The sequence below is a fragment of the Oncorhynchus clarkii genome, chromosome 6, assembly GCF_045791955.1.
Source record: "Oncorhynchus clarkii lewisi isolate Uvic-CL-2024 chromosome 6, UVic_Ocla_1.0, whole genome shotgun sequence".
NCBI classification, from domain to species: Eukaryota; Metazoa; Chordata; class Actinopteri; order Salmoniformes; family Salmonidae; genus Oncorhynchus; species Oncorhynchus clarkii.
In genome coordinates, this window is record NC_092152.1 from 25,127,653 (window position 1) to 25,142,701 (window position 15,049).

The 15,049-nt window shown below is 41.3% G+C and overlaps 1 protein-coding gene across 1 annotated transcript in view; it reads left to right on the forward strand.

The window, feature by feature from the left end:
* Positions 1 to 2,547: 2,547 nt before the first annotated feature.
* Positions 2,548 to 15,049, forward strand: part of LOC139410861 (transmembrane protein 132D-like) — a 43,789-nt gene continuing 31,287 nt past the window's right edge. Inside the window, exons 1-2 of the mRNA XM_071156461.1 lie at positions 2,548 to 3,039; positions 8,221 to 9,106. Coding sequence (XP_071012562.1) covers positions 2,967 to 3,039; positions 8,221 to 9,106 — 959 coding nt within the window. The 5' untranslated portion in view covers positions 2,548 to 2,966. The remainder of the gene's footprint in view (positions 3,040 to 8,220; positions 9,107 to 15,049) is intronic.

Below are 15,049 nucleotides of genomic sequence, written 5' to 3' on the forward strand. Positions count from 1 at the left end.
ATGTGAGGTTGACCATTCGGGAGGATTTTAACAAGGAGTAGGCTTACGAAGTAGACGTGTTTTTTCTTGCCCAGAGTGAGTCTTTCATATGAAAGGCCACGAAACTGTACAGGTATTTTCAATGCAATAAACAGGACAAAAAAACTTAAGGGCAAACTGAACTTAATCAAATAAATTGAGCTCTATCAAAAGAAAACCCAGGCTACAATAATGCCTGAACACCCGGCAGGCCAACCTTACCCTGACTTTCTCTCTCTCACACAAACAAAGATATGACATGGTTTAAATAGGAATACCCACAATGCATTGGCTAATGAGAAACAGCCATATCATACAATGATAAATTACCATTCATAATGCATGAAATTCAATCTAGAATTATTCAGCTCATAGACATGAGTACAATTACCAGCACACATCTCAATTAAGTTGTGAACCCATCAGTGGCAATTTTAGCATGTAAATCTTGGTGGGGCAAACAAAAACAAACATTGGGGGATGCATGCCAGCAAAGCTACAACAAAACTGTAAAAAATACATTAATTGTACTATAACGGTGACAAATGGTGCCCACAAACAGTTTGGGCTAACATAAAGCAGTCCCAACAGCAGAGTCCCAACAGCAGACGTGACATGAGCTAGGACGGACGTAGTCAATATAACTATTTGTTCAGCACTTTTGAAATGTACAGCGAGAGAATTCAGAACATGGGCCATTCTTACAGCGTTCTCTCTGTACACCAAGTTAGAACTGTAGGATAAATAAAGGGGGCATGTAAGCAGACGGTGAAAGCTCTTATAATATTCAATGATTATATTTCTCTAAAACCGGTTATAGGCTACATGTGCACCATCAAGTCAGAACAGGAAAATAGACTAAATTAACAGGGTGAGGCACATGGGCTACTAACAGCTTACTACACAACATACACTTAATTTTACTTTCTTAGCAACAGTATACATATCTCCGTGGCATATTACATAATTTATGCAGTAACATACAAGACATTTTTGGACTCACCTTGTTGTGATGTGCTTGTACACCTTGTAGTTAGCTTGTACTCCATGGTGCAGCTTGAGTAGGTAAATAGAGGATCTAAATGACCCTATGGCAACACAGCACTACAGCAGCAGAGCCCAGGTACTGTACCATCATACCACCACCACACAGTTTATGACAGAGCTGCAGCGAGGGGGGAGGTGTAGCTCAATGTTGCTTGTGGCATCTTCCCCCTGACTCTCTATCCATGAAGTCTGGTACACAATTATTTAAGCGTGGCCATAGAGAGTCTGTTAGCTATTGCCATAGTGGAGCACCTCAACCCCAACCCAATTCCTGAATAAATATGAAGTGTGTGTGTGTGTTCCCTGGCATCTGCTTAGGATGCTTGACTTGAACAAGCCCCTCACTGCTCACAGGGTGCTCCAATACAGGGGAGTGCAGCTGCAAGCGACAGCAGTTACAGCAGTGTTGAAAACTTCAGTACCTCTTGCTGCAAGATCTTGCCAGCGTAGGGAAGAAAAAACACAACATGAGAGGTAAAGGAGGGCTTTTGAAGCTTTGTTCACTTTGTTACATATCCTAATCCAATATCTGCACACCCCGAGCACAATGTTTGTTGGGTTAACCCACAGTCTAAAACTGTTGCCAAAGCTTTAGGAGAATATCAACATTACTGTGGTTGACACAAATATTTAACTTCCATGCAGTATGGCATAGACCTGTCTTACTCTTGACAACTTTGTCAAACTCTAGAGTTCTCAGTATTCTAATGACATGACAACCCTTTAGACAATGAGCTCCAAACACTGATAATTGCTGATGTAACTGACTGTAAGGAATATAGTCATGTGAAATACTCCAAATCCACCAACATACAGTGGACTACTCTTATAATTCCTCATCTATAGCCAACAGGGGGCACTAGAATTCCACCACTATAGCATTAACAGTAGGCGTTCACAACAGCAAGGTTTAGCCTCATTTACCTCATGCATTTACAGATGAGCCAATCAGAGATGGAGAGCATCATGTCCACCATGTCCATCACATTCGTATTGCCCCACTTATAAAAGTTGATGAAAGTTATGGCAATATGTCATGTTATATCCCACCCAGATTCAAAACTGGACAGGAAGGAACATCTCCCCCTAAAATAATTTAACAAATAATTGGAGAAAAGTTAAATTTTTAAAGAGCACCCTCTACTCTAACACCTACAATGGGATATTGTCAAAACCCCAAATAAGTAATTTATGTTCTGGTCTAACAGGCTATAGTCGACTGGTCAGTGTAATTAGCAGCATGTACAGTAGTCAGGCTATTTGTGTAAATGATCCGCAGTCCATCTATCTCCTCATCATGGATGTGGAATCCCAAATTATCATGGTTTTGTTTTTAATTTACAGATGCTGTTAAATCCTGTCGCCACCGCATAGGACGTGCTCTGACCGGATGACATGATGCCTTTAGTGCCCCAAGGATTGTGCACAAGGCAGTCGATGATCTGTGAATCTCACTGTACATTGCAGCGGCGTCCCGACGATGGTCAAAGTTGGGTAGACGTCTGAGTCTGGGAGCGGATGCAAGGACTTCAAAATGAATCCGATGGAGTTTCTCTATCAAATAATCGCATTCAATATGGCGGCATAAGGGATAAAGTTAAAAAGGAAAACAAAGAAGAAACTAGGTTGATCGCAATCTGATCAAGGACTTGGACAGGACGTCTCCAAACTCGTTACGCAGAACTTTTCCAACATTGAGACCGTATCTGATAGCTCAATGCATAGTTTATGTGATACACGGAGTGATACACGGCTGTATTCTTCTTACAGGTGTGATTTTGTAGGCTACACTAGGCAAGTTCTCTTCCTGGGTAGAAATGAATGAAGTATACCCCTATTCACTTTGTTGAAACTCCGAGCCTGGGAATTTACATGCAATAAAGTGACAGTTGGATGCCAAAATGAGTGTTTACTCTCATATCTGGAGGATTTTACAGATATTCCTAGCGACGATTGTCACAATTGTCACGCAAGGTATGTACCATACAAAAAGGGTTACAATCAGCCTGAGTGACTGTATATTGTATATTCTATTCTATTTGTATGTTTTTGTTTGGTACATATTTAATTGCAGACTCTTTATGATGTTGAAATAGTATACATAAGTATTTAGGATTATTTGTATTCCATTAGACAATGTGTAACAAACGAGTTTATTATATGATCAAGGAGCTGATATGAGATAGACAGTATACCCTTGTGGTTGAAAATGTATTTCACTTTTATAGTTTCCTCTGAAATGTTATGCCGTACTTTTATGAATACAATACGCACACTGCCATCAGTCAATTGGCTTTGCAACATAGTTACAGACTGCAATTTCACTATGGTAACTTGTTGTTGTGGTCAACTGCCCCTATATGACACAAAAAGTCCCATTTGTCCAGTGAATAAGACAATGGCTTGAAATGAGTGTGCCTAGTCCAGTTTAGGTGCCACTCAGATTTGTGAGAATACTGGTATACAGGTACAGTAGGCCAAGGAGGTCCACCTTAGTCTAATTACTCCAAAGTGCATGTTAAGACTAATCAAATATTATTAAGGCTTGATTTTTAGTTAGAGTTTATGTCATTGAGGGTTAGTGCTGATCTAACTTGCATTTCGATTTGCAAACCTTATAAGGATGATAATGTTTTTGATTATGTACTGTGTACCAGTACTTTATGGGACATTTGGCACTGTCATTAAGTTCCACTTATGAAATGGACATACATTTGTATTTCCTTAGTTTAGTCTCAGTGTGCAGCAGAGCTTAAAAGGAGTTTCAGTGCATATTAGCAGAAGTCCAGAACACATTACTGTACTCATTCACATCACCTCAGTGATGAAATGGACAGGACCCTGTGCACTATAAATATTCCACATCACAAAGGCATTTGCTGAAAAGCTTTTAACTGCCTCAAAGACAGCTATTTCCAGACGATGTGGCCTTCCTGAATTATAATAAACAGACTGGATAAAGAGGACAAAAAGGGAGAAATCCTGATAAAACCAGCTTTAAGAGTCTCATTGGATATAGCAATCCCTACCAACCCCCACACAGGCCTAAGCATCTCCCTCCCCTCCTCCTCTCCCTTTCTGTACACATATGATCAGTGCTCTATCAAGTTTCTATCTTTATGTAGCGGTTGCAGGGACATAGGGTATTTTCAACAAGTAAACCATTGCTATTAGGAGAGCTTTCTCCCTAAAATACTTAGGTCATGCCTGACTTTTCCTCTGGGGAGAGGACACAGCCAATATGGAAGTAAACAACGTCTTGACCTAAAATGACAGACTCTATTCAACACTTCAAGTGGAATAAGTGAGACATCTGTGTCATGTCTCTGTCATGCCATTTGAAGTCGGATCACGCACAGGCTGTTCTTCACGGATATAAACATTCATTATAGCACATTAGAATGCATGGAGTTGAACTGTTACTGTTCTTTCAAAACACCACGCAGCATAGGCCAGGTTTGTTTGGTTTGTGGTCATCTTAAATCCGTGGGTTCCATCAAGACAAACTCAAGTTGAGTAGCTTGTCAGAGCGTGATAGATAATTCTGTATTAAAAGAGACATTGACATGTATACTTGTTGGTCTCAATATAATGCTGCTAAAAATAGCATCGAATGACAGCATGGGTAATCTTTTGTTTCCTAGTAACAACAAATAGCCTACTGTAATTGCACAGTAGCCTGCAGTAAGTACAGAGCTTATACTCTTAAGTGAGCAATCCTGTGCTGTCCAGACATTGGTCAGCTGGCAGCTTTACCACTACTGGGAACAATGCCAAGCCGACCTACATACATGTATAACCATGTCATTAATTAGCTTTTGCCTCAGTCTCCTCACTTTTCTAGCGGCCTTAATTGTTTGACTGTATCCAGTGATCCTATTGGTACTGTAACCCTGTTGTTACCCCCAACTTTAGAACATAGGGCCTAATGTAGTCCTGTCCTTCTCCCTGTTCCTTGTGTTCTAATGCCTTGATTATGTGCTGTTTCTAACAGGCCCACAAGTAGTGACTTATTCTGAGAAAAGGGACCTGAAGATTATGTTTAAAGGTCGCCTCAGTCTTGTTTAATCAGATCTGAAAATCTCTCTCCCTCTCCCTCCTTGTTTCATATCAAATATACTATATTTAAATTGCTTAATGCAATTGCAGTTTCATATTCTCAAGAAATATAGACTATCCTATTGTACAAATGTAACCTATACACAGATGTTTTCATTTGGAATCAACTGTAGAATTTGCAATATAGATTTGATTAACAGCATATTGTGTTGTGCTCGGCATATGGATTCAGTTGTGCGTTGGATGTCTCATAGTAGCGTGGGGAATGCAAAGTGGGTCAACTTTGAGCAATTTTTATCTCCTAAATGTTTTGGCATTCAGGTCCAAAAAGTAACATTTTCCTATCACTTCTACCAAGTATGGAAGGTTTCCTTCAAATAAAAAAGGGGTGTAGTCAAAAAGTGATTGAAATGATTTAGAATGATCCAAGAGAAAACAACAATGTCATTGGAGACAAGTGCATTTCTGCAGACCAGAATAGATATTGTTCTTCTGGACAGGGAAATAGAAAAGTCAAAGATGTCAGTCTCCAAGTTGGGTGATTGGAGCAGCTATGTGCTGAAACAGCTGGTGGAGGAATTTGGCTCCTTCTTTATCAGCTGGATGCAAAGCGTTTATCATGGCGAGAGAGGAAATACAGTACATACGCAAACATATACTGTAGCTTCCCTACACAGTGGACAATCAGTGAATGAGACTGTTAACATACAGTATATACTCACTAGTGCATTATTTGCATTGAGCACAATTGTACCACCCCTCTTAGATTTCAGAGCTAACTCAAGTGTTCTTAAATACATTGGGGAGCACAGATGACCAGTCAAACCCAGCTTGAGAAAGATATAACAGCCTGTGATATGTGTTGCCACAGTTGCAGCACATCTTCCTCCTGCAGAGATGCCAAAGCAGAAAAGGCCCAGTGAGTGTTTATTCACAGTGGTGGGAAATACTGCCAGCTCTGGTATTAAACAGCACATCTGTCACTGGTGGAGCTAAGGGGGAGACAGCCCCTGTCCCAGTCCAGGAAGATGATTGAGATACTGTACATGTCCGTGTGAGAAAAATAAAAACATCCATTTGTGTTTCTCTTTGGGGGTCACTCTGTAGACTTGGCTCCGTTGTGACACACAAACTGTTTCCCTGACTGTGTAAAGCTCTCCAAACACGCTTGGTGATAAAAGCAGGTCGAAGGAGGGATGATGTAGAGACCTGTCACACGCCACAAACCGTGAGGGACAAGACTTAGTTAGACTTAGTTTACAAAAAGCTCCAAGCCCTCCTCCTCAGGAAAAATAACCACAACAATCCAGTGACAGACATGTCATTCTCTCTGACATCTTTTGTCATAATTTGACCAATGGAACAGAAAGGTGTGTCACTACACATGCAGATAACATTAGTAAAGAGGGACATTTTTGATTATAGCTACAAACAGTTGACTCATCACTGGCACATAAGATGCATGCATTGTGTATTAGTTCATAGTTCATGATTAATAAAATTCCGTTACATTACAGGGCTCAGAGGCTCTGTCCTCTGGGCAGAATAGAATGTGGCAATTTGTCATGAACAAGCAACTGATTGTATTTTGTGTCATTATACTGCAAAATCAAGCTATAGGTCTACACTTAAGTGGAGAATAGACTGTTTCACACTTTTTCTAACAGACAGTTTATTAGCAAAGCCAGAGTGCTGTTGAGTGCCATTGAGTATGAGATCATCTCAGTTAATGAGCACATACCAGGCTGCTTCTCTCTCTCTCTCCCACCAAGTAGGCCAATTAGCCTCCCATTGACAGTGCAGCCTCAGGTCAGCAGCCATAATGTGTAATCTATCAAAATGGGGGCAAATGAGAGTGGATGCTGGCCTGTGGACCTGCGGCTCAGTTCACTTCCAGAGAGACAGTTGTGTCATACCCCTCATGCTTTTATGCCGGATCAGAGGGCTCTAATGCTGTTGTCCCCCTCGACACCCTCACCCTACTCCAAACACACACACCATGAACATGCTGCCCTGTGTAGGACCAGATCAGCCTCCACCTAGGTAGGTCAAGTTGTTTTAAGGCATACAAGTCAATATAGCTGAAATTACATCATTTACAGGGAGTAATCCCATTTAATTCATCTCTGATACAGTAAAATCTGCCAATAAATAATTTGTGTTTTCATGCATGTCATCGGATCATGCAGATATTATTGCTTGCTACTTTGCCATTTGGTTTTACATAAAAGTTTTGATCTGAAAGAAGAGGGAGGATGAAAGTTAAGTCACTTCTGCAAAGCACAACAGAAAACACACCTCTTTTAACAGGGAAATCATAATGAGTAATAGAACACACCTGAGTGTCATAATTGTCTCTAGGATGGTCTCTGCCTCCCTCTGGTGACAGGTGGAACCATGACACCAAGTGTTCATGACAGGTAGTCCGTCCCGCACTTTGGTCATTTTCACTAGAAATCACTCTCATTTGGGTATGGGATTGACTTGATTTGGATGATGGATGATATCAAGGGAATATAGTCTGTTCTGCTGCTGTCCCACCAGTGCTCCTTTGCCACTGCATCACACGCAGTAATACTCTTAGCTGCTCCTGCTATGATTTCTAATATAAAGACCCTCTTGTATACTATGGGAATTTGAAGATTAAGTAAATGGTCACTTTAATGATGATGTCCCATCTAGTTGATCAGCTTGACTCAAGTCTAGTTCCTGGAAATCTCTGGATGGTTTCTTTTTGGAAATTCCCGTTAAACTAATATTTTATTGGGATATCTTTGTACTCAGGTAATTATTATGATTTTGTACTTAATGATTGAGGCCAGCTATTATTCCTGTCCACTTCATATAACCATGAAACAATGGATCCTGTTATAAAACTCCTGACCCTGATTGTGGTTGGTAGCCCAGAGTTGAGAGAAACTGACCAGTAGCCGGAAGGTTTGTTAATGCCGGGCTGTAGGCTATTAGCAGAGGTTAAGGGTCTCTAGTGACTCAGTAGTCCATCCAAAATGATGAACATGAATTTCCTCTACATGTCATCAAAACAACACTGTCTGTTAACCTACGGGTAATGTTTTGTCTCTTGCTTTCCCACAGAGTTGGACAGCCGGGAGATGTCAGACAACACTAAGAGCTCTCTGCCATTCCCTGTGTTCCTTCCAGTGAACTACCAGGTGAAAGACGCAGATTACTTCTTTTTGAAGGAGGCCGGTCAGGACATCATGAGGAACTCCAGCATGCAGACACAGACACAGCCATTTGTCATCCTGAGAGCCAGCCGGCCTCCTGCTGTCAACGCCAGCTATGGGCCCCTGTCCACAGAGCAGCCTGTCCCTCTAGACCTGGTACAGTCTGTGCAGCTGTTCCGGGCCCCGGGGGTATTCACCTACAACTGGAAGGTCCAGTCCTTTGTGCTGACTCCCCGGGTCTACTCATCCATGCCCAAGGTGCGGGTGTTGTTCTATGTGGCTGGGAGGGACTGGGACAGGGGAGCAGATGGCCTAAAGGATGAGTTGCCCTGTGTTACGGTGTTTGCCTTCTGGCAGACTCAGGAGGTGAGGGGCTCCTGTGCCCTTGGAGGTCTGAGGGGCACATGCATGGCTGAGCTGGAGCCTGTAGCCGGCTGGTTCAGTCCCGCAGCAGAGAGCTCTAGCCCGGGGAGGTTGGACTCAACAGAGGTAAACACAGTAGAGCTGTACTACCAGGCCCGGCCCAGTGCATATGGGAAGTGCAGGGAGGGCGATTGGGATCGCTGGGGCAGCTCAGAGCAGCAGCAGGCTGAGTACATCCCTGTGACTCCCATGCAGAGGATCAGCAGTGTGCGCCTCCTTCAGGTGCCAAAGGGAGCTCCATCTCTGTCTCAACTCAAGCTGGGAAAGGCTGTTGTCATCCAGACTTCCTCCAAACCCCTGAAGAAGACAGATATCGCCACTTTCTACATCCTCACGGCCAGCTCCTCCTTCCTGGAGAACTTCACTATGCGGTGAGTTTCAGATGTCATGTTTGATGTTTTCACTCATACTAACCTTGACTTTTTATTATGTCAAGTCAATTATTATAAAACAATTAGTTATCTAATTGGGGCGGCAGGGTAGCCTAGTGGTTAGAGCGGTGGACTTGTAACCGGAAGGTTGCAAGTTCAAACCCCTGAGCTGACAAGGTACAAATCTGTCGTTCTGCCCCTGAACAGGCAGTTAACCCACTGTTCCTAGGCCGTCATTGAAAATAAGAATTTGTTCTTAACTGACTTGCCTGGGTAAAATAAAAAAAAATCTTGAATATTCAGAATTCCAAATGCAACTATTTACCCATTAAATAAAGGCAAAACTATGGTGAAGTGCTTATCAGACCAATAATTGTTCTGCAGCACACTGTGGTTATAATTGGTTAATAACAGTTAACCCTATTTGCTGAAGTACTACCAATGTATTGCACATTGCCTTACTTATCTCGCCCAAACCCTGTCCGTTAGAAATATCCAATGAGATTTGAAGTGGATTAAAATATTTCTCTGAAAATATGATAGATTTTAGCATTCTTACAAGGAATTGAGGCAGATTATTGAAGTTAAATTGAAAAATAGTGGAGAGTAATGATATTCAGAGCTACAGTGGCAAGAGCTACAGTGGTATGTAAACCCTTTAAAATGACCTGGATTTCTGCATAAATTGGTCATCAAATTCGATCTGATCTTCATCTAAGTCACAACAATAGACAAACAACGTGTGCTTAAACTAATCACACACAACTTATTGTATTTTTCTTGTCTATATTGAATACATCATTTAAACATTCACAGTGTAGGTTGAAAAAAGTATTGAAACCCTAGGCTAATGACTTCTCCAAAAGCTAATTGGAGTCAGGAGTCAGCTAACCTGGAGTCCAATCAATGAGGCGAGATTGGAGATGTTGGTTAGAGCTGCCTTGCCCTATAAAAAGCACTCACTAAATTTGAGTTTGCTATTCACAAGAACCATTGCCTGATGTGAACCATCTCCAAAAGCCTTGATGTTCATCAGTACACGGTAAGACAAAATGTGTATAAATGGAGAAAGTTCAGCACTGTTGCTACTCTCCCTGGGATTGGCCGTTCAGCCAAAGACTCACAGAAATCTCTGGAACATGCTAACATCTCATGAAAACGTATAATTGTTTTTGTGTTATTAGTTTAAGCAGACTGTGTTTGTCTATTGTTGTGACCTAGATGAAGATCAGATCAAATGTTATGATCAATTTATGCAAAAATCCAGGTATTTCCAAAGGGTTCACATACTTTTTCTTGACACTGTTTTTCAACTTCCCATGCAGTCATCAAGCGTCTCTGTGTCACTGTGATGGAGATAAAGTGTGCTCAGATGTTGCTTTCTAGTGGCTCAATATCTGACTGATGTCAAAGGATTGCGTACAGTGTGCTGTGCGTCTTATTATAATGACTGCATATGTGTATAGTGGGGATTACAGGCAAAGCCCAATTTCATCATTTCAAGGCAGTGCTCGTTCATTATGTTAAATGTCCCGGTTGTACTCGAGGACAGAGCACCTGCACACTACATAACTTCAACATCATAGTGTGACAGCCATGCATGTAGGGTTTATATCCATACTGCTGAGACTTTTTGTCTGACTAATATTTTTCTCCGCTCATACAGGAGTAATAAAGGACTAGTGCACTAATTTGGTGGGATAAAAATATTTGATTTAGATTTCTCAGGTGGTGCTGCAGCACCCACAGCACCCCTACTTCCCGTGGCTATGTTCACACAGCTGCTTGACCCTATTGATTCTTTACACTAGGCATTGAAACTTATGGTTTCAAGGACTCTCAGGGCCGAGGTAATAAGGATGGTGTGGTCTCTCTCTAGTTCCCTGGTTTATCATTGAGGTGTTTCTGACAGCATTTTTATAGACTTGTCTATAGTGTGTACAGTATAAATTGTCTCCACACAGCCCTCAATATCTCCACATCATCCTTGTTCACAGCCAAACCCCTGCCTAGACCAATGTATAAACACTGATAAACACATACAGTTGAAGTCGGAAATTTACATACACCTTAGCTAAATACATTTTAACTCAGTATTTCACAATTCCTGACATTTAATCCTAGTAAGAATTCCCTGTCTTAGGTCAGTTAAGATCACCACTTTTTTTTAAGAATGTGAAATGTCAGAATAATTTATTTCAGCTTTTATTTATTTCATCACATTCCCAGTGGGTCAGAAGTTTACCTACTCTCAATTAGTATTTAGTATCATTGCCTTTAAATTGTTTAACTTGGGTCAAATGTTTCAGGTAGCCTTCTACAAGCTTCCCATAATAAGTTGGGTGAATTTTGGCCCATTCCTCCTGACAAAGCTGGTGTAACTGTGTCAGGTTTGTAGGCTTCCTTGCTCGCACACGCTTTTTCAGTTCTGCCCACAAATGTTCTATAGGATTGAGGTCAGGGCTTTGTGATGGCCACTCCAATACCTTGACTTTGTTGTCCTTAAGCCATTTTGCCACAACTTTGGAAGTATGCTTGGGGTCATTGTCCATTTGGAAGACCCATTTGCGACCAAGTTTCCTGACTGATGTCTTCAGATGTTGCTTCAATATATCCACATAATTTTCCTACCTCATGATGCCATCTATTTTGTGAAGTGCACCAGTCCCTCCTGCTGCAAAGCACCCCCACAACATGATGCTGCCACCCCCGTGCTTCACGGTTGAGATGGTGTTCTTCGGCTTGCAAGCCGTCCTTCCCCCCCCCCCCCCCAAACATAACGATGGTCATTATGGCCAAACAGTTCTATTTTTGTTTCATCAGACCAGAGGACATTTCTCAAAAAAGTAACATTTTTGTCCCCATGAGCAGTTGCAAACCGTGGTCTGGCTTTTTTAGGACGGTTTTGGAGCAGTGGCTTCTTCCTTGCTGAGCGGCCTTTCAGGTTATGTCAATATAGGACTCGTTTTACTGTGGATATAGATACGTTTTTACCTGTTTCCTCCAGCATCTTCACAAGGTCCTTTGCTGGTGTTCTGGGATTGAGTTGCACTTTTCGCGCCAAAGTACGTTAATCTCTAGGAGACAGAATGCGTCTCCTTCCTGAGCGGTATGACGGCTGCATGGTCCCATGGTGTTTATACTTGCGTACTATTGTTTGTACAGATGAACGTGGTACCTTCAGGCATTTGGAAAATGCTCTCAAGGATGAACCAGACTTGTGGAGGTCTATAATTTTTGTCTGAGGTCTTGGCTGATTTCTTTTGGTTTTCCGATGATTTCAAGCGAAGAGGCACTGAGTTTGAAGGTAGGTCTTGAAATACATCCACAGGTACACCTCCAATTGACTCAAATGATGTCAATTAGCCTATCAGAAGCTTCTACAGACATGACATCATTTTCAGGAATTTTCTAAGCTGTTTAAAGGCACAGTCAACTTAGTGTATGTAAACTTCTGACCCACTGGAATTGTGATGCATTGAATTATAAGTTAAATAATTGTTGGAAAAATTACTTGTGTCATGCACAAAGAAAATATCCTAACCGACTTGCCAAAACTATAGTTTGTTAACAAGAAATTTGTGGAGTGGTTGAAAAACGAGTTTTAATGACTCCAATCTATGTGTATGTAAACTTCCGACTTCAACTGTAGCTATCTTCATCAAGGGTTGCTGTCAACACAGACAGGTGGAGATTTACGTTGTCTTCTTTAGAGATAGTACTTTTTCTGCTGCTACTATATTTCATCCACACTACTGTATGTGGTAAATTATGGCCATGTCAGGGGTTCCAAAGCTCTATTTTCTCAATATGTCGCAATTATTTATTTGTGTTGCATGTATTCTGGAGTTTATTTGATGGTATCAGGAGTAGTGATGCACCGATATGACATTTTTGGGTGATACCGATCCAATATTTTCCTTGCCCCAAAAAACGATACCGATATTCAATATTACATTTTTTGCGTCCCTTGAAGCATTCTAGTAAGGTTAAATAGTTAACACACACACATGGAGGCAGCGGTCTAAGGCACTGCATCTCAGTGCAAAAGGCATCACTACAGTCCCTGGTTCGAATCCAGGCTGTATCACATCCAGCTGTGCTCTTGCGTTGTTCATTTGTTCAGTCGTTTCATTCTCAACCAGGATTTCTTATACTATGGAACACCGTTTGGGTCTTGCGTGTCAAATAACACTATTGACGTGTCAGATAAGCTTGATGACCAATCAGGACCTGAATATCACTGCACGGCACATAATTGAACGTGTTTATAATTTTTTTACGTAAGTATTACCCATTGATTACACCAGCACTCGTATTTCATGTCACAACGATTCATCGATACGTATGCTATGATGCTGGTAAAGTTGTCTCGCGCACCTACAGTGCTGGCCATTAAAAACCTAGCTAGCTCATGGATGCAAACAATGTTCTTCCCCAAAAACATTGCAAAACGCCATAATCTGTTTCAGAAGCTAGCTAACTATATAGCTAGGTGTCATCATCTAAAATAACCCTAATTTACAAGACAGTTCTTATTTGATGGTGGTCGGACCCATCTATGTGAAACTAGCCACAATAAGGATTCGCCACAATAGTGGGCTTTGCGTTTAGCCTTCAAAATAAAAGTAAGTTATTGACAGTGATGCAAATGAATAAAAATAGTAGAATTATGTCATACTTGAATAGATCATGCTAAACGAGGTTGGAATGAGGTTATATGAAATCAACAAAAGACAATAATTTGTTAATTTGACAAAAATCTGATTGTGGATCAATGACATGGGGTATCAGTCTACTCAGTGACACCCAGAGAACATTAGCGTTGCTCTTATTGCGAGGTAGCCACTTGTTGTTCGCCTATTGAAATTGAACTTCAGTTCATGGAAATAAATAGCTAGCCAGCTATTTAACCCTGTTGCCCAAAGCCAAAGTTATAAGCAGCCAGCTAGCTTCATCTGGCTAATGATTCTCGGCCGGACCGGGTTATGTGTTGTGAAGCTAGCCACAGTAAGGATTAGGCACAATAGTGGAATTTGTGTTTACAATTGGTGGAATCATGCCATATTTAGACTAGTTAATGTTAAACAAGGTTGGAATGTGAAGCAAGGAAATGGGGTGTCAGTCTACCCGGTGACATCCACAGAGCATAACTGTGAAGAGTTTACGCAAATATTAATGTTGTAGCTCTTATTGCTTATCTTTGGTGCGGCAGGCAGCCTAGTGCTTAGAGTGTTGTGCCAGTAACCGAAAGGTTGTTGGATTGAATCCCTGAGCTGACAAGGTAAAACTCTGTTGTTCAGCCCTTGAATAAGGCAGTTAACCCACTGTTCCCCGATAGGCCATCCTTGTAAATAATAATTTGTTCTTAACTGACTTGCCTAGTTAAATTGACAGTGTGAAATCACCTCCCCAGTCAGTCTATTGTGTGTATTGACGTTCATATGGCACTGTACAGCTTTACTTAAGGATTGGGGATCAATGAAATGGGGTATCAGTCTACTCAATACCCAATATATTTTTTCCCAACATCCTCCTCAGAGTTATCAGACTCCAAAACATCCACACAGTATTGTTTTTCCTTGGGAATTGTGTTCAATACACATAGGTTGACAATAAATATGGCTCAATTCACAGTTGTTTCAGAGTCCCGCAATACTTACACACAAGGATTCCTAAATCATTGCTAAGAATAATGAAAATTACTGGTTGTATTGGTGCTAGCTAGGTACCAAGCTAAAGCTAGCTACCTCAGAAGTTGCGGTCGAACAAATAATGCTTTGTTACCAACACTGTATTGTAAACACATCGTTCGTGGCCGGTGTTTGCTTGTTTGCTTGTTTGCAGACTTTCTTGTACAGCTTTGACAGTGCTACTGATAGTAGTGGTGGTGCTTGGCTTGCACGTGCAAATTCAGTGATTCTACATGGTTGACAGCCTAAC